Source organism: Etheostoma cragini, chromosome 2 (assembly GCF_013103735.1).
Source record: "Etheostoma cragini isolate CJK2018 chromosome 2, CSU_Ecrag_1.0, whole genome shotgun sequence".
In the NCBI taxonomy this organism is placed as follows: domain Eukaryota; kingdom Metazoa; phylum Chordata; class Actinopteri; order Perciformes; family Percidae; genus Etheostoma; species Etheostoma cragini.
This window is the reverse complement of record NC_048408.1, coordinates 12,942,164-12,964,817: the sequence shown is the minus strand read 5'-3', so window position 1 is coordinate 12,964,817 and position 22,654 is coordinate 12,942,164. Positions and strand designations below refer to the sequence as shown.

Genomic DNA, 22,654 nt, shown 5'->3' with positions numbered 1-22,654 from the left:
GCTTTAAGTGGACATCGACAATCTGGTGTGTCATCTTAAGTGTGTGACCTTAAAATAAAAAGGGCACACAGGTGGTCTTATTTTTAGCTATCCACATGAAAGTATTAGGAGAAATCTACAGACGCAAAAAGACAAGTATAGTAAAATAAACACCTAAATGTGTATTTTGGACGTTTTCTTTCCACTAGTCTAAAAAAAAGGCATGTTATTGAAGCAAACTAGCACAAAAATTCAAATTTTACTAGTGCATGAACAAACGTTTTATTCCCCTGTATGGTCTCGCCTTAAAGCAACATTTGTGTACATATTTACTTCACCCTGTCAATATGTATGAGACCCCGTTAGGAAACGTGACACGAATATCTGTGTGAAAGGTCGTGGAAGTGTCTGCGTGATGACGTCATCGCCGACCTTCCTTCTTTTCTAACCCTAACCCGGGATTGTTTTAGTCCTTGATGTTCTGTAGCAGGTTGACACATCATGGCGTTCTTCACTCACCAGATCCGCAAAGGTTTCTCGTCTTCAGCTGTCAGGAATGTCGTTATTAAGCATGTAACGATCATCGGAGGTGGGCAGATGGGTGCAGGAATAGCACAGGTAGGCATAAGAGACATGTCTTTGGTCTCCGTGTAGCCATGTAGCTAGCATTAGCTTCATTACAGCTAGTGAAGTAGTAGCTGCTCTTTAAAGCAGTAGTGACGGCTAAACAAATGTACATTATACTTCATATTTAAAGTCTTTTCTCTTGTAAATCCGTCAAGAACCCTCTTCCAATCAAGCAGCTTCGTGTCGCGTGCAATGTGTCCCATGTAAAATGAGCTTTCAAAATAAAAGCCTGTTTTCTTTTTTAAGTTTGACATTTTCCCGACAGTGAATGGTTTTCTTGTCTAACAGCACAGTCACCAGTTAATCCCATGAGGAAGTTGTGTTGTGAAATAGTTCAGGTGTCATATTAAACCCAGTTGTTTCCTTGTGTGGTGTTAGAAGACAAGACTCTACTCATATGAAGTGCAGGATGAACATTTAGCCACAAGGTGTCGCTCGCCGAATCTGGTCTACAGGAAATACACACTCTCACAATATACACTGATTTTGCAAAAAAATAGGACTTTACTGTTTTTGTACGAATAGGTTACTCACTCTGACATCTCTCCATGTAAAGTGCATGTATAGGTCCTGAGCATGTGTGTGTATTTCAGGCCTGTGTGTGAGTACTAACAAAAAGTGTGTACACAGAGTGTAGTGCAGTAATTTCCCCATAGGGGACTAATAAACAAATTATCTTAAATTATCTTATCTTATCTTACTTTTGTTTGTTTTCCAAGATCCGGATCCAGCTGTCTCACCACCACACATGCAATCTGTTACTCCTCCACTTCCTATTTTACATCAACAGTACATTCAAACTGTGTCTTTTTTTAGTTTTTTGGAGTATCTTTTAATTTTGCCAGTGCAAACACACAACATTTAAAATGTCTGGAATTGGGTCACCGCTCTGGTTTGTGGATTCCGGTTCCATTTGCTGTTTGGCTGCTTACTCGTGTTTTGCTCAACCCTAAACATCACAGCTCTCTTTCTAGTTATCTTGAACTCATTTCTTTCTGAAAGGTTGCTGCATCAACTGGCCACTCTGTGACTCTGGTGGATACAAATGAGGACATCCTTAAAAAGGCTGTCAAAGGAATTGAAGGGAACCTTAAAAGAGTGGTCAAGAAGAAGTTTGCTGATAAGCCAGAGGTGAGACACAGTAGATCACCAGACAAAAGAAAAAACAAAAAAGAGTGAAATGTGTTGGAGATATTGTGTTTTGGTTTGTTTCAGGCAGGGGAAGAGTTCATCCAGAAAACCCTGCAGAACGTGTCAACCTCGACAGATGCCGGATCTGTAGTTCAGGGCTCGGATCTCGTGTTGGAGGCCATTGTGGAAAATCTTAAAATCAAACAGGATCTCTTTGGTGGTCTTGACAAGCTGGCTCCAATGTAAGCACTGTCCCTTCTCTGTCTGTCTCTCTCTGTCTGTGTGTGTGTGAAATTTAATTATTACCTTATCTTGCTTTTTTTAGACACACCATATTTGCCAGCAACACATCCTCCCTGCCCATCAGCGACATCGCCAGCTCTACCAACAGGCTGGACAGATTCGGCGGCCTTCACTTCTTCAACCCGGTCCCAGTGATGAAGCTTGTAGAGGTACTGCCCCCGAAAAACAAATATCTGGTTTTTCTTATCTTTTTTTAGAGAATGGGTTTTTTAAAGAGTGCATGGCAAAGAGAAAGCAACAGTTAAGTGGGATGAAAGAAAATAAGAAATGGGGAAATATAAAACATTTAACGGTTAATTTCAGATTCCATAATTCTATCAAAAGTGATTGTATTGCCTAATGGTAACAACAAACGCCTCCCAGCAGCTCTAAAGCCCATTATTTAACATGGGACATTTTCTGTGGTTTTTGAATAGATTCAGCCTGTGTGTGTGTGTGTGTGTGTGAGTGTGAGAGAGAGTGTGTGTATGTGTGTGTGAGAGAACGAGTTGTTGTTGGTAGGTGGAATTTGTTACCATTGGACAGAGCCAGGCTAGATATTTCCCCCCCGTTTCCAGTCTTTGTGCTAAGCTATGCTAGCTTGCAGCCTTCGGTATCTTTAGATTTACAGACAGACATTAGTACTATAGAGCTGCTTGGACTCCCACCTGCGGCCCTTTGCAGCATGTCATTCCCCCCCCCCCTTTCTCTCTCCCTTTTAAAATTAAGCTGATCTATACAAATGAAGGCCTAAAATGCCGGAAAAAAGAATCTTAAAAAAACATCACTTCAGTCACAAATAAATAAATCACAGAAGATGGCTCTCTGATACACCGCCAACCACCTCCATGCTTTTAGCCAATTATTTGGTTTACATTATCCAGACGTGTTCAATTCAGTTTATTCTTAGTCACAGAAGGGCAATGTGTATCCAGAAGAGATTTATAGTATATAGTGATTCAATTTGGGATTTGGCTATTGTGTTTGTTTTTCTCTCTCAGCGTTTATGAGGAAGGGGAACTATTGAGAACTGAAATATACCCCGACATAATATAATCATGCTAGTGACACTTTATTAGAATCAACAAAGCCTTTTTAAGTTTCCATCTTTCACAGGTCATTGCAACCTCCGCAACAAGCCAAGAAACCTTCGATTCCCTCCTGAACTTCAGCAAAAAACTAGGAAAAACATCAGTGTCCTGCAAGGTAATATTAGCTGTCTGATGTCAATAGAGTTGTTGTCTCGTAAAAATATATTGAACAGCCCAATCAGCAGCATCCAACATCTCTTCATTCAGGATACACCAGGATTCATTGTAAACCGCCTACTCCTTCCCTACATCATGGAGGTCATCCGGATGTATGAGAGAGGTATGTATAACTGCATGAGCACTAGTTATGTCCATAGTCAAATTAACACGTTTACTGTCAATTCATAGTAAAACATACATGTAGTATAAATACAAAGTATTCACATTAGGCGGAAGGCGAGTAACTTTAAACCCCCCTTTTTTGTTTCTTATTAAAAATAGGTTGCAGTTGTTTATTCAAATCATACTTTAAATGAACTTTTGTCTGCTGTTACTCAAACAGACCACTCTGGTTTGATCTTAATTAACAGCGTTAGGTGGGAAAATATCCTCACTCTACTCTCTGAGCAACACTAGCGATGTTACAAACGTTCATTACTTTTGGTCCTGTTTTAACGCTCTAAGGGCACGGCGTGAAGCGCCAGGCGCAGGTGCGTTTAGGGCGTGTACCAATCCACTTTTGCTTGTTTATCGACGGGATGAAAAAAAGGGTCAGTGCGCCGGGCGGGGGTCTTCATTAAGTCATAATGAAGTCATTATAGGCGCATTTCACTAATGCGCTGTTAAAATATTATTGAAAAGCCGTGCTACTGACTTTAGACCAGGTTTTTGTTGGTCAATACGCCACACATCCACCTGAACGCCCCTCCCTGTTAGACCAGCACGCCCACAGCCGCAAAGATGGGCGCAGGTGCATTTGCTATTTCAACGACGTGGGCACTGGACGGGAATTAACAACTGCATCGGTCTTAAACTAGCAAAGACACTAGCGTCGAGCGCTGCGCCGGTTGCAACGTAGGGCCCAGAGGCTCTAGTTCCCTTTCCCTTTGTTATTTTCTAGTTTCTGATTGGTTTATGCAGCTTTGCATGGTCACCGTTTAGTCTTTCTGTTTTCTTCCTCAGGTGATGGATCCAAAGAGGACATTGATATTGCCATGAAACTTGGTTGTGGTTATCCCATGGGACCCTTTGAGCTTGCAGACTATGTAGGACTAGACACTATAAAGTTCATCATGGATGGTAAGTAAAACTATATGGGAAATTATATCATAACTATATTTTCCCCTAATAATATATTCAGTTTCTGCCAATAGATTCCCCTAAAGCTAACACACTGGTACTTTGGGTAAAGGTTCTGAATACTTCCTCCACCACTGGAGACGACTTTAATTTAAAAGTGTGACCGCGTGTGATAAAATGAAACTGCTGCAAAGAAGAAAAATAGAGCTAATTCAAATGAACCGATATATTAAATGTAAAACCCTGTTCTTTTTGTTATCTTTAGGATGGTCTGCAGCAAATCCAGACAACCCGGTCTTTGCACAGAGCGAGTTGCTGACAAAGTTGGTTGCGGAGGGCAAATTGGGCAAAAAGACAGGAGAAGGATTCTACAAGTACAAGTGATTTAGTTCCACAATGTTGCTAGTTCTGTGGGGAAGGACGTCACTGTGAAACTAATCAGAACTTCAGAAAATAAGCCATCCAACATGGACAGATGTGAATGGAAATAGAAAAAGTGCCTGTGCCTTCTATAATAAAGGTTGACTTTTGTCTCAGTCCATTTTCTTATGGACGTCCACTGAATGACTTCTTTAGTGTTTAAAGCATACACTTTCACCATTTACTGCAAGTTTTACTCATTTTTGGTTTTTATGGGGTATAGACCTAAGTTATCTGAAATAATCTCTATCGCGAAAGAATAAATGAAGCCTTTGTTCAGTCAGATGAAATGGTACTTATGACAAAATTGTAGTCAGAAAAGGAAAAAAAAATGAGTTTCAATGATTTGCTACTATTTGGTGTCAGCTAGTGGTGAAAAATGTTAGACACAGACCTGGGTAATGTTTAGGCTCAAAACGTGAATCCCTCTTAAATGTACTAGCCTCCATCAAATTATTATTTGTGATACAATATATTTATTGCTGATGAGATGGAAGATGGGAGTTCTTTGAAAATGAGGCCTTCAGTGTTACTTCCCAAAACAAATTTTGTGCATCATTGGGCTGTAACATGAGTTTAATGTATTTCCTTTCCATTAAACATTTGCAAAGCTGATTTTCTTTTTAAACATAAAACCGGTGTTGTTTACATCTATTACCTAGCAGTCTATTTATTCCCTTACTCTGCTGGCACATCACAGTCTTGTTAGTTTATCTGAGTAATGCAAGGCGTCAGCTGTCCACGTTAGACATATCAAGTGGATATCCTCTAAAGTTTGGTTGTTGTCGTCCTTCCACTGCACCAAAAAAAAAACGTACTCCCAGGGTTAATCACAAATAGAGAAATATGTACGGTTGAAGCCTTGTTAGCTTCATTCATGGTTGCAGCTGTCGCCGTGGTCCTGCTAGGCGCCCTGCTACACCCTACAGTGCCCAGCTACGCCCTGCACTACAACTATTTCTAGTCATATTTCTATTACATCTTTTTTGTGACTATTATTGTGATATGTCCTTCTAGCGTCAAACTCTGCTCATTCATCGCTACAGTGAAGCAGAAGCATTTTGGAGTGGAGGGCCACTGTATTACACCTGATGTAGTTTATTGTGAACGTAATCTTTTCATTTACTCAGTATTGTAATTCTACTATTGTTGCTTCTGTCCATGTTAAAAGGGCTTTTGGTGACATTGATCTAAATCGAGACCAAGGGCAGAGGGTGCCGTTAAGACTGACTTATATGTGATCTGTGGCTAATTATATAAATTTAAGTGGACAGAATGAATCATCGATGTTTAGCCCCTTAAAAATGTACGGTGTACCCAACAGGAACACAAGGTGGCGCTGTTTTACTTGAAATGAAGACATTCGAGAGGCACAATTCAGATTTGTCTATGAAAAGACTTTTCCTTTGCTCTCGACTCTTTAATCAAAAATGTTATCTTCAAAAATTCAATTTTTACCTTAAGACTTTTTACAGAATTTTGAAGTCTAAATACATTTTTAAAACAAACATTTATACTACAATGTTACTTTTTTCATTATCACAATACTACAGTGTAAATGTAGTCCAAAGCCTTGTGTGCTTTTGGAGTTTTGATTACTTGTCAATGTTTTCAGCTTAAACTTTCCACAAAGACTAAAACATGTCGTATCCAATGTGTTTTACCTGCTTTGCACAATCAATACATACATACCACTGTTGCCTATGCATACTTACATCATAATCTCCAAGGATGACACACAGACTGCTACATCTGGCACTTCCAGCTCTGGTCTTTCCACCACACAAGTGATCAAATGAGCCAATGGTGCCTTTTTATTTTTCTTACAAAAAAAACAAAACATGTTGAAACAGTTCAAATATGACCACTTGGGAAGCAAAATGCTATACCAAGATGACAGTGACCCAAAATATGAAAATTAAAAAAAAAAAAGGAATTCATCAAGTATTACTAAAATAGAGCATTAAAATCAAAATGTTACAGAGATGCTTGCATGGAATAAACAACATGGCTAAAGACCACACTATTAGCTACCAGAGAGAAAAGACAAAGGTCCATTGCAATAAAAGAAAGACTGCCAAGTGCTGGGGTAAATATATATATCTGCTTCATTTGTCATGTTTTAGAACAATAAAATATAGGCCTCTGAGCTATCACTCTCGCCTTTGTCCTAATGTTGCCTGCAAAAATACCAAGAAAATTGACATATCCTGACAGTTTTAAAAAGTACACATACTGAGCATTATTTTACATCTGAGCAAGACTCGAGGTCACTATTTGTTACAAATAGTTATCAAAAGAAGCCTTAAGTTTCAATTTTCCGCAGGATGCTTCAACAAGAAAAATGGCTTTCCTGTGTCCAAAGCTTATTTTCATATATACCACTATATATATATATATATATATATATATATATAAAAAAAACATTAAAAAAAATCAATAAAATATACACCGAGAAAATGAAACAAGGGTTCAAAATACAAAAAGATTCAGTCTAAAATGAAAAGCAAATCAAAATGTTGATCCTTTTTTGCACCAACTTGTCAGCAACAAACTAAATTAGCGTCTTGAGGACGTTTCATAGACAAGATGAGCTTCCTCCGGCTTCCTTAGTGCAGTCTAAAAAGAGGTGTTTGGTCGGTCGGGCAAAACCCCAAATGGTCTCAAAAATCCAGGGAGAGAGAGGTGAGGGGGGTGGGTGTGTGGCTGGGGGGTGTTGAGGGAGTGAATGTCGGCCTAATGAACTATACAAAGGAACCGAGGTGACAAATAACTTACAGTCACTGAGAAACAGGTGTTTGGGCGGTGCCGTGGAGACGTTTGTGCGCACATCAAAAATTGCTGCTGTTTTTCAGTGCAGTGCCTTGGGATTGCAGTAAAGCTGATTGTAAAAGGAAACTGACCAAACGCAGCCATCAGATTGATGGGGGGGGGGCTTTGGTGAGAGAACTGTGGTTGCGTGATGCTGCGCCTACTAATCGTGATTGTCTTCTTCAGTGTCTCTACAGCAGGCGCCTTCAGAACGGGAGTAGAGTCAAGCAGTGAAGTGTTCTTGGTGGTGGTGGCATGTGATTGTGTTGAAGGAAGGGGGAGTAAGGTTTAGGTGGGGTTGGAAGAGATGGGTCGAGGCGGGGGGGAGGGATCCTCTGAGAACTGGAGGCTTCAGTTTGGAGATTTAAGGGTCTTCATGGAATCTAACAGGCCTCCATCTCTAGCAGAGGGCCCGTAGCTGCTGCCTTCGCTTTGCATGTGGAGAAATTGTTCCGTTTTCCTCCTGGGGAGAAAACCAAAACAAAGACAGGGACAAAAGAAAAGACGGATCAATCAAACGCACCAAGTAACTGCATCTGTGTACCCAAAAAAAAGGTACGAAAAAAAAAGATGAAACATTAGCAACTCCCACCTAAACACACATGATCACATTCACGACAGCTATCAAAACCAACTATATAAAGAGAATTTAGATGGGCGGCCAGATAGCTCAGTCGGTAGAGCGGGCACCCATTTATAGAGGTTTGCTCCTCGACGCAGCCGGCCAGAGTTTGAGTTCAGCCTGCGGCCCTTTGCTGCATATCATTCCCCCTCTCTCTCACTTTCATGTCTTCATCTGTCCTGTCAAATAAAGGCCTAAAATGCCCCAAAAATATTTACAAGAAAATAAAGATGATTTAGAATGACTCAAAAGTGTCTCACCATGCAGGCATGCCTCCCCACTTCAGGGAGGGACAAATAAGCTATCGTTACCATCTACATCATCACTCTTTATTTCTTTCTTCGTAGTGTTACAGCTGATTGAATGAAGCCTTTGCAGCAGTGTTGAGCCAAAGCTCTGAACTACAGAGGGGTTATAGGTCAGTGACAGGATGTGGGCCGGTCTAGCTTTGATCTAGCCTGACATGGGGGTTGCCGTGACCCAGCTGGCAGCGCTGCGCTCTTCTTTGCCCTCCCCTGACTGACTCATTCCTCCTCTCATTCTCTTAAAGCGTGCACCCAATTGTGTAACTTCTGGTTGACATTTAAGCTGCAGGTGGTTGATGGGCAAAACAAGACGAGGAAATGCTCTCCACACAGGAGGATCACCGCACTGACCCAGTTGGTTAAAACAGGTCATGGAAATGATGCCGGTAATTATCCTGCCCAGGTGCAGATTGACGCTGCGGTGTAAAAAAAAATGTTACCTGACTGCTCAATCCACTTATACAAGACCCTCACAAAATTGGCCCCCTTCCCTGACGGGGAAATTGTTTGTCATGCTGCAAAAGTGTTCTTTTTCCCTCTCGTGATCCGGGCTTGAGCTAACATAACAGAGTTAGCGTCAGTTATTGAAAAGCCAAGGAGAGTTATTTTAGACCCGAGCAGCATCAAATAGAATCTGTGATGAAAGTGGAGAGGCAGAGACAGAGGTGGATGGATGCCTCCTGCGACTAAAAAGATGGATGTTTTGTGAAGACAAAAAAAGGAAAAGAAACAGTATTAGTTTGCTTTTCCCTTGTGGCAAAGCCAAGAGTGTGTTTTTGTAGGAGAGAAGTCAACTGAGCCCTGCTGCTCACTGCATCTTAACACTCAAAAGTGTGTGCACGCACACACACACGCACACACACGCATGCACACGCACACACACACAAACGGCTTTACCCCATGTGGATAAAAGGGAATAGGACAGAGGCCACCTTTCCTGCGGAGAGCTGACCCTGAGCTGCACAGAGTAGAAACTGAAAGGAGCAAAGCGCTCGGAGAGAAAGAGAGAGCCCCTGATGCTTTTATTTACCTCCGCCGCCCTCACTCTTTTCATCCTTGGATCTCAAAGTGGGCCCGCACGCCCGGCACTGCACCCTGTTTCCTGGGGAGCATTTTTCCTTCCCCCACCATAGACATGAAAAGCTCTGGCCTTCCGGCCTGGAGAAGAGCCCTGAGGGGCTGCGGGCGAGAAGTGTGTGCATGTGTGTGCACGCAAGTTTCATAAAAAGGTTGGTGGTAACAGCAGGGGTGTGTACTTGCGTGGTGGTTGGCTGTAGGGGGCACCAGGCCAGCTCTTCACAAGGTCCAGCCGACACAAACACTGGGATTCAGGAGCAACTTGACCCCTCCTCTCTCTCACCTCCCTCCTCTCTCTACTTTAGTGCTCAGGAATGCCGGCTGGACCTTTTTGCAGGAAATGAAACGCTCCTCTGTTCAGAGAGCTAGCGAAGGATTTAGTCTCCCCCCCCTTCTCTCTCTCTCCCCCAGTTCCTTTCCCTCTACGGGACGGGCGGAGGGAAGGAGGAGGGGAAGGAGTCGGACAAGTTCTCGCCCGGCTTTTGAAGTATGGGAGGTTAAGATAACTGGCCCAACCTCGCGTCTCAATCGCCGCTTTCACCTCCCAGGCCAAATCAAAGCGGCCGCAGCTGGGGCCCGCCTGCCTTAAAGCCCCCTAACCTCCAAACCCAGCCACCCACCCACTTTCTCAGCTCCCTCTCTCCCTACACACAGCTCTGGGGTTTCTTTTGGTGCCATTAAAAAGGAAAACACTGCCGACAAATTACTCTAAAAATAAGCCAAGTGGAGAGAGGTGTCTCCAGCACAGGCTGAGGTGCAGACTTTACCATGGCAGAGAAAAGAGGGGAGATTTGGAGGAGAAACGAGCAACGCAGGTAATGAAAGATTTATCAAGAATAATCTTAAAACATGAATCAAGTTTATTTTAACTTGGGGGGCTTATTATTGTAGATTGGGCCATTGTTTTTGGTCAGTTGTGAGAACATTGTACATTTATTGTTAAGATCTGGGAACATGGTGACATCATTAGAAACAAGTGAGCCACGTGATAAGACAGGTTCAGTCACTTTGTTAGCAGATCAATCAAACTCATCCCATCCCAGCAATTAACCTAGCGAGTACAATCATATGTCACCTATGTATTAATAAACTTGAATCATCCTTCAACTGTCAGGTCAAAATATGGGCAGAAAAAACATTCTCACTAACTTTTAACTTTTAAAAAAGGCTCCCAGGCTGACAATAGGGATTATTTTATTACCCAGAAGTTACGGTTTGATTGTTTAGTCTAAAGATTGTAGGAGAAGAAGTTAAAAATGCCCATCACCCTTTCCCAAAGCATCAAAGCACAAAACGAGCCAATAAAAAAAATAAGCACCTGGAAGACAAAGCGATGTTTGAAACAAAATGCTTTGCACTGTCAGCACTTTCTTTGGCCCTGAGACATTCCACATAAAAGAAATTGTCTCTTTAAAAACCTTTTTTTTTAAATAAATAACTACCTTTTTTAAATTTTCAAACGGCAGGCTCAGGGGATGTATCTTTTCCACAGGGGCTATGCCAAACTAAGAAGTCATGTCAGGAGGGGCTGAAACTAAGAGGGTGAAGAGAAGAGAAGAGGAAGGACCGTGTCTGTGTTGAATATTGGAGAGATGGGGAAGGGTGGGGTCTGGTTGTGGCCAAAAGGGGAAAGGGGAGGGGGAGTCACCAAAACCCCAAACCTCAGGCATGTGTGGGTGAGACTATGGGAGTACAGGAGGGTGTGGGAAGAGGGGGAAGGTAGTGGGAGCCGTTGCCCACATCTGAGGCGGCATCGGTGGGGGCCTGGGCAGCTGAAGTCTGGCCGCGTGCCCCCGCACAGCTCCGTCTGTGCTGCTCCGGGGGGTTGCTGCACATTCAAAGTGCCGGCACAATGACTGTTCCCTCTGCTGTGGTCTTGCATCAAAGGCCACCACTTATTTTCACCGTCAGGACAGAGGAAAGAAGCAAGGGAAGAGGCAGAAAATGAGTCTAAAAGGATAAAAGCTGGAGTTAAGGTTTTGCCTCCTTCAACAATGGCCGGACTGACTAAAGTAAAATAAACACTGCTTCCTTCAGCTCCACTATCTTCTTCTTGTCTGTGCCCCTTTTGTTACCTGGGGAGCTTTCATTCACAGGGCTGTGTGTGGGGGGGGGACAGACGGAGAGTCAGAGAGAGGAAGTGGAGAAGACATCACAAGAAGCCAAGAGACTGGACCCTCATACTGTTACTGCAGCTGGCCAAGCCACAACACAATAGGCTCGTGACTCAATCAAAACAAATTTCAAGCTCCAGTCTAAACAATGGGAGCACTATAGCTGCGTTTTCTCACATGTAAACAGACCCTCTTAAGAGGGTTATACCTCCCTCTAAAGTGTCAAATAGGTTGCCAGGCCAGGATAAGACAGCCATGTCGGTGTAAAAGATTTGTACTTCTAAGCTAAAACCACATATGCATACTTAAATTACACAAAGTTTGACATACCGCAACCCTCTGGAAGTCCTTATACTAAGTGATGAAAGGCTCATTTTTCTTGATAGAGTAGGCTTTGTGGAGGTCAGGGGAGTGAGAGAACGGGAGGGCTGTGGAGGTGAACATTTCCCATTCCATTTCCTACCCACAGAAACATTAGCCGGGGCGTCGCTCTGATTGAAGCCCAAATCTCTCTCCTCGACCTCCTACTCCTAACTATTTTTCTTTTTTTTTTGTGTGTGAAAAAGTACAGTTTTAAAAACATCCTATCATGTACTGTGCACAGCTCAAAGCAAGACTCAGAGTTAGTTTTGCAATCCGGATTCCTTCCCCAATTATCCCAGGTCACTAATAAGGCGGGTGTGGAGGCACTGGGCTATGCAGCAGTGGCCTGGAGGCTCGCTGCCAAATTGAAACAACTCGGGAAATAGAGGCAGACGCTGAATCTTGCCTAATTGCCGCCGGAGTGTGTGGCTGGCTGCTGAGATGTCTCTCTGTCTGTGTCTGTCTGTGAGTGTGTGTGTGTGTAGATGAGAGGCAACAAATTAAAAAAAAAGAGGGAGAAGGGAAAAGAAATGGGGGATGAAGACTGAAAGATGAGTGGCAGTTGAGAGAGATTGGGTAAACTCAAAACTCGAGAGAATGAGGGATTTTCTCTGGCTCTTTTCTTACCCTCCCTTTTCCCCTAACACACTCACGCCCTCCTCTCTCCTCTTCTTTGCTCCTCCGCTCATTAAAGTCTTGACAGCTGACTTCTGGCTGCACACATCAGAGGGAGCAGAGCGACTGACACAGAGAGAGGAGGAGAGACAGTGGCCACCAGAGCTCCGGCTTCAACAACACTTTCTTTCATGTTTATGGATCAGAACATCTAGTTTAAAATGACCTTCAATGCACTAAGCAGACTTTAATAATTGTGAAGCATTACTTTAAAAAATATGTTGCTCATATGATTAAACATACATCCTCTTGCACAAGCGTGTGGGCAAACTGGCTTGTAAAGACATCCATTTTGCTTGTCAACAAAGGAACACCTTCATAAGTGTTGGCGCAAGAAGACTCACATGCAGTTTTATGGCAGTTTGCAAGTGTTAGCAACTCCAGGGCACTCGCTCGCCAGATTAAAAGGCAACCTTTGTTAAAGAGTGTCTCCCGCCTGTGAAAAAAATGCAGAGGCTGAAACGGGAGAAAGCCTTGAGGGCATGTACTGTATATGTCTCGGCCAGACAACTATCTCAAAAGGCTGTGATTCAGCGGGTTTAGTCAGACAAAAGACACAGCACGAGAGGAAGCAAGAAAGGGAGAAACTAAATAAAGAAGGGTGCAGAAAGAAAGAGTAGAACTGCACATTTCTAGTCACTGTAAGAAAAAGGGGGCTGGGGCATGGAGTGATGAGGGGAAGAGACCGGAACCCTAATTTCACATTGTCGGAGTAATGATTTCTCAGAGTGCTGTTCCACTGTGGTGAGAGCCAGCTGTGTGGCGGGCCTAGTGTTTGACATGCTAAAGATAACAAAGAGAACCAACGTCAGGCCGTAAAACACTGCTTGACTACTCGACTCCTGGTTTGCCTCACAGGCAGAAAAACTCAAGCCATAAAATATGTTAATATGAAAAAGTATTAAGTCAATTTTCCCTTCATAAAAATCTACCTAGACTGGAACATTTCACTTTATTATGCTGAATACTCTTCGTTACACTGTACAGGCGCTATACATAAAATCTAATGGAGTAAATGCTTCCTGTGTTTGAACCATCATACAAAAAGGTGTTCAAGTAGTGTCACAAAATTAACTCATTACCAAATTCCCTTTCCAATTTTTCATGCCTTAGGAGAGAGAGATGGGGAGAGGCAAGGGCAGATGAAAAGAAAAAGACAAACAAGTTCATTTAAAAATGTTTTTTGGCATCTACACCAAGCTAACCTCAATCCAGCTCTTTGGGATCTGCATAAATTGAGGGCTTGGGGAGTTGTGACAGTATCCTTGGTATTATGCATATTAGTTTAAGGCTGTCACTGAGAATCAGCAAGGGTGTCCATCCCGCTGCGGCTATGCGCGGCTAATTATTGGATCAGAGATAAAGTGCTTTTTAGCGCTAGCTCTCTCTGTGCTTTGAAAACCGTCTGTGGCGAAAAAAGAAAGAAAAGCAGCCCAATTTTGGGGTTCATATGAGCCACCGGGTCAGGAATCGATCAAGTGGAAAACCTTTGTCTGGTTGGGGTGATTTCAACGTAAGACCAGATTTGTCACATCTGCCCGGCTTTTTCTGCAGCTGAAAGAGAGCGGAACAACAGGATGCTACCAGAGAGGAAGGGAAGGAGAGAGATAGAAATGTAAAAAGATCCAGAGAGAGTAAGGAAGACTGAAAATAGAGTTGCCTTTGCCACATATTGAGAACACTAATCCTTCTTTCAACAGAGAAAAGAATAGGTGACAGTTCAGTAAGGGTTTGACATGTCATGTGAATCAATATATCTTGGTATATCATTTACATGTTCATAAAAAATAAAAAAAGACTACAGAGTGCCTTTGTTATGAAGCCATTATATACACCCTGAAACCCCAGATACCATGAAATCTTATTAAGGTATGGCATCTCATTAAGTTCCTGCCAAACAAGCTGCTGAATCTGCTCTGCTTCACTAAGATGCAGAGAGAGACAACACATGTAGTCCATATGGGGTAGAGCTGACATCAGCCTCCACCAGCAGTAAAAAAAAATAAAAAATGTTCTGGGCTAGTAAAACAGTTTTCAGATGTATTATTTGTTACATGTTTAGCTGTCTGATTTATTAAGCAATATTTTTTAACCCCCTTTCTTATTGAACATTTTCCGAACACATGATGGAAGAAATGAGCCACAAACTAATGGCAAAACATCTGACCTTTAATCCAACCGGTGCTCAACACAAAAACACTGGATCGACCAATTACACACACACACACACACACACACCCACACACACACACACACACACACACACACACTGAGCAAACTTCCCACACAAAGCACAATCCCTCTTCAGGCCTTAACACCACTGACACAATGGCTATGGCAAGGTTAGGGTGGACCTTTTCAGGATTAGTCTGTGAGTACATACTCTCAAGTCAGTGTTTAGCAGTTTAAAAAGCCTTAACATGTATTGAACTGATCACAGGGAGGGGATAGAGGGTTTCTCTTACCATATTCTCAGATGTACGCCGTTTTCATTCTCTGGCCTGTACCTGCAGAAAATTGCATCTTTTAAAAATATTTTAGGTATCTGGACGGCACAGATATTTACCGTCCATTTGGCCTACACAGTGTACAGACCCCCAAATAACCTGAAATACTGTCATTTTACTTAAGATGTAATTCTCAATGGATTACAGTAGAAATACTGAGCAGGCCCTTAAGCGCAGCTAAACAAGGTCAGCAGAAAGACACACCGTAGTGCAGCAGGCAAACAAAATAGTGCAAAGCCCAGAGGCTTTAAGTAGTCGTATAGAATAGACAGACTAATCCCAAAGTAGGTGTAATTTGTGAAGTCGGGTATGAGAGAGAGGCAGGGGACAAATGGATGGTGGGATGTATACAAATAAAGTCTATGGGAAAACTGAGTGAAGGACTATGCTGCCTGCACAGAATCAAGCCAGTCTACTGAAGCCGGAAAAAGGATAGTAGGTGACAATAGAGTGGTTAGTGTATACCTCTACGCGTCAGCTGTACAGATGTATTCCCTGAAGATTAGTTTTTTTTTCTTTCTAGCTTGCAGTGTGCATTTGTAAAAATGAAGCAGTATACTGTAAAAGATGATTTGTAGTCTATGGAAAGATGGTGTAACTCACAGCTTCAAAACGCAACAGACAAATCAAATAAGAAGAAGACCTGGAGTAACTGGTGCTTACCTGGGGCTGATTCCTGCATCTTCTCCCTCTTCCGCTTCTTCTTCTTTCCCTAAAAAATATACAGAGGAACACATAAAGTGTGGCTCCAGCACTCACGCTCACTAGACCACTCTGATATCCTGCTGCTGACTGCCATGTTCACTCATCCCCTGCAGGGCATCCAACCAGCATTCCCTGGACTCCGGGCGCCACAGCAAACTGCCACGCTGAGAGGGACGGACTAACCAAGAGTCTGAGCTGAAGTGTGCTCTACCTGCTTTTAGCTGGTTTTGAATGACTTACTTTTTATACATTTTAAGGCATTTATTGAGTAGTGACCATCCTCACAGAAACGAGGCAGCTTGTACTGCTGTTATGACCATATTTTCTCTTCCTTTGAAGTCCCTCTAATGACAAATATTACATGAAGTGCAATTAAAAATGCTCACTGTAATTAGGCTAGTCTAACTCAATGACTGTGAAGAGTGCCACTCTTTTTCCAGCGAGGTGGTGGGAGTGTGTAAGGATTTATAGCTTACGCTAAATCCCCAGGGGGGAGACTATAGGTATAGATAGCAGCGTAGAGTCGTTCTAGTCAAATATGAGCAGCACTTTGGTTTCCTGCTGCAAAGTCTGCTAATCCACTTATTCATGAGCTAATCTGCCTTCTACTGCTGCGGCAGACAGGGAAGAAGACAGACTAAGTGAGAGTGGGTGAGAGAAAGGATGATAGAGAGGGTACACAGCAAAACTCTGAATGCTACACACTCTCCATGCGAGTGCATTACCTATTTTGGGTGTTTCCAGGCGTGATGCGCTGCTTGTGTACATCTGAAGACTTTGTTTTTTTGGGAGGGGTCGCAGAATAGCGCTCTCAGGGATGGAGAAACTTGTACTTGTAAGAAATGTTTTGCGTTAAACATATCGTTTCTATGTATCTCTTTGGTATGCCAAGTGACTGACAATTCCTCTACTTTTTTTCCTCCTACCTTTCAAATATGTTTGTGCTAACAAAGCTGGAAATTAAATGGGCACTGGGCTGACTGTCACTAGCTGATGTTGTGTATCTTTAACTGAGCTGTGCTTCTCGGGAACGGTTTCCCCCTCAGCGAGGCATTTTGGCAGTGGAGCAGTGGAGGCAGAAGGAGGGGGGATGCTGTCGGTGTCCGAGGGGAGGCAGATAAACACCACAAAGCACTTTGGTGGTGGAGTGAACGTGAGTGCCGGAGCCACACTTTTAATAAAGGCTGGTGCTCTCTTTCTCTCTCTCTCTCTCTCTCTCATACAAATTCATACACACCACATACTCGGAGACAGATTTGACAACTTCCAAGTAAATACACAAACGCATATGCACACTGTGATGTACACCAAAAACAGACTGAATCTTAAATCCAGCTCCTCCTACCACATTCACAAACAAAATGGGAAGCTAGAGAAGCAAAGGTTGCTGCTGCTGAATGCTGTATGTACGATCCAGCCTCCTCAACTCAGCCTAACAGGTGCTTTTTACATCCAAAGCTCCACGCTGATATGGAACATCAAAGACTAGCATAAATATTACCAGGCAGTTTTCACTCACTGTTGCAATAATAATGTCCATGATACCAGAATCCATTCTACTGTGGATGGTCATATAATCACAGTGTTATGAATTACACATTAGGCTGAAACAAAGGTTGCACAAATGGACTCCATTAGCATGGAGCTGACTAGTGTAAATTAGTGTGCATGTCATTACTGTGTGCCATTTAAAGAACAACTCATGCTCACGCTGACATAAACAAACAACATAAATCAACATACACACACGCGCACCTCTGCCAATCTGTTCTGTTGATACTTACATAATTGTCTCGAGCGGACCAGCCTGGGTAGAGCTGCATGTGGAGCTGCCGTTCCTTGCGGGCTAACTCATAATACTTAGCTTGCTCTTCCCGAGATAAAGCATGCCACTGTTTCAGTACAAAGGAGATTAGGAAAAAATAACATACAGTCAATTACTGGCATGCACTTGCATGTTCCCTGCATAGAGAGGAGTGTGCTGGCATTTTGGTATAAATAAGTAAACCATCTTTTTTACTTTCAAACATTTGGGGTAGGAAAAAAAAGGGGATAAACGGGAGGGACAGAAGAAGGGGGACACATGATGAAGAGATTAACATGCACAAGAGTCGGGGGGAGGGGGGGGGCGGAGGGTGGGAGGGAGGGAGAGAAGTGAAGGAAAAAAAACTTTGATTTCATATCAAAACACTGGTTCCAATTTAGCAGCGCTTTTTATTCAAACTATGTCAGCGAGCAATTACCCCATGCGGGCCACAAGCTAGGCTTTGCTGTGGCTGGCTGCCTCAACCGCTAGGCCTATTCGTTAAGGCTTTTAACATGGCTCTGTGGTTCCACTCATTTCCCAATCCTCAAAAGGAACAAATTTTGTCATTTCCAACCGTACCATTATCCAGGCATATTTTATTAAAGCCAATTTGATTAAATGTCAGTTAGATAGGCAGTCTGTATCTGTGCTGCTGAGAGGGAAGTAATTGGCTGGGGCAATCATTACAACAATAATCACAACTAGTTCATAAAAGGCTGTATGTTAAAAGAGAGAGGAATCTTTGTACTTTTTAAACTAATTGGGCCTGGAAAGTGAGTCCATGCAGACTCTTTAGAGCTGCAGCTTGAACTGTTATCTCTGGGTGATTAACCTCAATCAAAACAACTAAACGACAGTGACCAAGAGAACGAGCTTGGTGTATCAGGGTACACAGACTATTTGACCTACCCTTCGTCCCAGGATCTGATTGATGGCAGCGCTCTCCTTCAGCGTGCACTCGGCGACCACATTCGCACGCATTTCTTTCATGTAAAGCATGAAGGCGTTTAGCGGCTTCTTGATGTGCGGTCTTTTGGGCTCCTGCTCCTTTCTCTGTTCGTGCTGGGGTTTCCTGTAAGGAAAATCAACAACAAAATGGATGGAGGTAAAGAAGAGGAGGAAACAAAGTAGTTAGAAAAATGACAGAATGAAAGAGCCAAGCAGCAGAGGAGGGAAATTGTGGTGCCGCAATGGCGACAAAAGCAGCGAGGGTCTGGTTGCTCTCAGCCAGTGGGGAGGCAGCGTGAGACGAGTTGCCACGCCATGGGCCCCTGCCTCTTTAATCATGTGCAGTTGCACAGTCGCAGCCCTTCATGCGGAGAGATTACTTCACCAGTAATGGCAACCAAACCTTCTTGTCCACAGCACATTGGCACCCGCTTAAAGCCAAATGCTCAAAACTTGCACACTCAAAAACATCCTAGTACTACTCCTGACTTACTTTCCAACAACCTTTTCGATAATAGTACAGTCTTGGTGCTGGGCTGGACATGAATAATAGAAATATCAGTGATGACTTCAGGGCGCTTAGGGCACTCACCACTACACACAGTGAAGATGTGAATTCAGTTCATCCGAGCACTAATCTAGGACCTGTATCTGTTGCTGGCTAAGTGTGTTGTGATCCCTGAGGCCACATGAAGCATAGGCCTGTTATCAGGAGAGCTCAATGCTTATCTGCTCACATCAAGGGAATGAGAACAAGGCTCTGACAGAGGGTTTGTTCAGCAGTGGCCTACTGTAGTGGAGAAGTGACAAATACCTGGAAGTATGTTATCTCAGAAAACTGAGGAACAGAGATTTTCTTTGATTTTTCTCAAGTGTGTGATAGTGTTTAATGAAAGTATTTTGTGTTTGCAGGACTCACATGTGCATGATGTCTGTTTCATGCGGTGGCTCGTGTTTGACCTGTGGGTTGACGATGGCCGGGTGGGGGATCCCTGTGGCGTGGGGACCTGGGGGGCCGGGCACCATGTGGTGTGAGAACCTGCAATAACAGCAGACAGCAGGCTTTGATTAATTAAATTAGAAGTACAGTACCATGGAAAGGGTCCCCTTAATGTCAAATGATTGTAGGTACACGCTTGCAGCAGCGTACACAAACAAGAGAAATCCATCCACACACATTTATTTGGTTGACGTTAGATGCTAAATGGTATATATATTTAAAAAAGACACCTCTTTCCTGCAATATTAGAGTAGAGGGTCAAAAGGAGATATTAGTTTGTATTGGGGGAGGGGTCCCACACTTTAAAAAAGGTTGGGTGCCGCCGGTTTAATATGGAAATTTACATATTTTGCGCGCTGTTATTGTGTGTTCAATGATTCATGGAACTATGGTAACAAATGGTCGGGAACTACAGGTTTCCATTACTTGTGCTTTTGTATGCCTTCTCACTGCATCTCGAGAACAATAAAGATTAGGCAAAATAAGAGGAACTGATAAAGAAAGTTATTGCGGTCTTCCATATTACATTTTTTTTTTGAAATTTTTAGAAATGCTTTTAATATCCATTTCTGACAAACATCAGGAGATCTTTATGTATGCTTTTCTTTCCTGGTCACCGTCTCCAGCTCTTTGAGTCTAATCTTCTGAAATGACAAATAGTAGATTTGGTCTCTTGTCATCCATCCATTAGTGGGTCCATAATGTTTGTAAGTAAGTAGTGTTTTCAATAAACTGGTTTCTGGGTTTCCAAAAAAGAAACAAAGATTTCTGTGGAGCATGAAATGTCCTGATCAGCAATGTTTAGTACTGCAAACACAATGCTTCCCTAGTCCCGGGGACTTGTCGTTGAGTACAATCTATGGCCAAGAATCCAAACGTAGGTCTTGTTTCCTCAGCCAAAAAAGACTTACACACTCCGACCACTTTGCTGGAAAAAGAGTGTCACTCTTCACAGTTATTGAGTTAGACTAGCCCAATTACAGTGAGCATTTTTTAAATTGCACTTCATGTAAATATTTTTCATTAAAGGGGCTTCAAAGGCAGAGAATATATGGTCACAACAGCAGGACAAGCTGCTTCCATTCAGTAAAGATGGCCACTACACAATAAATGCCTTAAAAACGTATGTAAAGTAAGTCATTCAAAACCAAATGAATCAAAAAGTATACCTAGGTATTCAGAGTTAAGGAGAAGGAAAGTAGGAGAAGACTGACTGAGCTTCAACAGTTGCCTGATCCTGCACGTTACATCTGGCTTCACTCAGTGTATGTCTAAAGCTCTGATTTTACAAATATTACACTGACAAAAAAAGAGATACTTAGAAAGGCAAAAGACAGTAAGATTTGTTAAGAACAAGGAAAAGAAGTGCAGGAATGGCAGTGGCAAGGATGCAGTCCAAAAAAGTACTTAACAAACATGAAGTGACGCTCAGAGAGCAAAGAGCTTCCAGGAAGCTTTGATGGGGGTTAAGCAGCCATATGGTTATGCAGGGGCTTGTATGCGGTGATGTGTTTGACATGTGCTGGGCACACAGAGGAGCGGTGTGGCTGAAACCGCAGCAGTAACAGCAGGAACAGCCAGAGGCAGACCTCCCTGTGTAGGCTGCTGCTGCTGCTGCAGGCCAGCATTCCTCCATTCAGTACACAAAGCCAGCACCGTGTCATTGTGCATCTGATGTGAAGAGACAGGATAGTAATTGCTCCTTGTTTATATGAATCAGCTGTGCATGCTTTTGTCTGTCTGACTGACTCACTCACCAGCCCAGCGGTGGCGTGATCTGTCCGACTCCTCCAGGAGACAGGGAGTAGAAGTTGGTCATGTCTGGTCCGGGGTGATGCCTTTGCATTCCTTGACAAACGAGAAATGGTACGTAAGTGTTGAAAGTATTCAGGCTACATTTTTCACTTATATGTCTTCATCCTGTGGATCCTAAGTACTAATCAAAATGTGTTGCATTGAGAATAAAATGCTGGCAAGTGCCAAAAGTCATATCTCTGACAAAACTACAGTAACTTTTTAAGTGCAAAGAATGACTTTACTGGGAGACCATTGTTGTTCAGGCTTGTAGCCTTAGAACATTTAAATAGAACGAGCATTTGAAAAATTGAACGACATAAGAGACAACCGATCATATACAAAGTACCAAAAAGTAGCACTGCACAGTCTTTGATGAGACATTTTCTAATTTAAGTCATAACATTTGTATACCGTAATACTATGGAGGATCTTGAGTTAAGATTATTTCCTTTCAAATCTATATTACTCCTTCCCACCTTCGCATCCTGCTTCACTCCAAGTAAAGGACATCCCGTGTGTCGGGCTGGAACACGTTACTTGACCTCACATTATCATTAGTAAGAAAGGGATGATATTTTCCCGTCTTTAAGCTGGTTAACTGAAGCTTCCTCTTTGTGGAATAGGCTGCAGCTTTCCCTGTAGACACGGGATTGACTTGGACTAACTGTCGGTGGATCTACAGGACTAAGCTGCTCCATCTCCAGCCTGCCTGCTCCTGCTAGGTTTCAAGGTTGAGGGGTCTGACATGCTTTGTTTTTCATTTTAGAACAGAGCAAGTAATAATCGGATACTAGAGTATTAATATTGTTCATATACATACAAGTGCAATGGTAACGCGAGTATGCACGCACACACGCACAAACGCACACACGCAAAATGAAAAGAGGCCAAATGCCTCCAGATTAGCAGCATCTTCTAATCCCTGCTGGAGCCAGCCTTTTCTCCCTGCCTCTATCTTTTCTCGTCTTCTTTCTCTCTCCAGGCTGTGGTCTGAAGGGGCCTCTCTCCTCAGAGAGGAGCAGGGGGCTTATATCTCCAAAGCCAATGTTGCAGCGCTGGATTCATAGCACGCATAGCACTACCCCCTGCCAACTAATCCACCAGCTATCACTCCTGAGGGCCCTCCTAAGGGCAGAAGGGAAGGAGGCAAGGGG

General features: G+C 42.9%; 2 protein-coding genes across 8 annotated transcripts in view; one reads left to right on the top strand and one right to left on the bottom strand.

Annotated features, from left to right (window-relative positions):
- Window positions 1–379: 379 nt before the first annotated feature.
- On the top strand, window positions 380–4,913 carry hadh (hydroxyacyl-CoA dehydrogenase). The gene is made up of 8 exons (XM_034894007.1): window positions 380–597; window positions 1,609–1,737; window positions 1,822–1,979; window positions 2,063–2,189; window positions 3,136–3,225; window positions 3,318–3,390; window positions 4,233–4,349; window positions 4,615–4,913. Exons 1-8 carry the CDS (start codon window positions 481–483, stop codon window positions 4,731–4,733), a joined length of 930 nt encoding a protein of 309 aa, XP_034749898.1. The 5' UTR covers window positions 380–480; the 3' UTR covers window positions 4,734–4,913.
- Window positions 4,914–7,708: 2,795 nt separating this feature from the next.
- Window positions 7,709–22,654, bottom strand: part of lef1 (lymphoid enhancer-binding factor 1) — a 39,853-nt gene continuing 24,907 nt past the window's right edge. The window contains exons 5-11 of one of the 7 annotated variants that reach the window (XM_034893972.1): window positions 21,461–21,551; window positions 19,623–19,742; window positions 18,665–18,827; window positions 17,733–17,840; window positions 15,907–15,955; window positions 15,202–15,243; window positions 7,709–8,043 (exon numbers count right to left, since the gene is read on the bottom strand). In XM_034893972.1, coding sequence (XP_034749863.1) covers window positions 15,209–15,243; window positions 15,907–15,955; window positions 17,733–17,840; window positions 18,665–18,827; window positions 19,623–19,742; window positions 21,461–21,551 — 566 coding nt within the window. In that variant the 3' untranslated portion in view covers window positions 7,709–8,043; window positions 15,202–15,208. The remainder of the gene's footprint in view (window positions 8,044–15,201; window positions 15,244–15,906; window positions 15,956–17,732; window positions 17,841–18,664; window positions 18,828–19,622; window positions 19,743–21,460; window positions 21,552–22,654) is intronic. The other 6 variants (XM_034893977.1, XM_034893984.1, XM_034893968.1 and 3 more) reach the window with 6 other exon arrangements.

Bases quoted from the DNA above. Each gene is read 5' to 3' on its own strand.
- hadh (XM_034894007.1), top strand. From the start codon at position 481: ATGGCGTTCTTCACTCACCAGATCCGCAAAGGTTTCTCGTCTTCAGCT. The intron at 1,980-2,062 runs GTAAGCACTGTC...TGCTTTTTTTAG, and splicing joins CTTGACAAGCTGGCTCCAAT to ACACACCATATTTGCCAGCA. The intron at 2,190-3,135 runs GTACTGCCCCCG...CATCTTTCACAG, and splicing joins CAGTGATGAAGCTTGTAGAG to GTCATTGCAACCTCCGCAAC.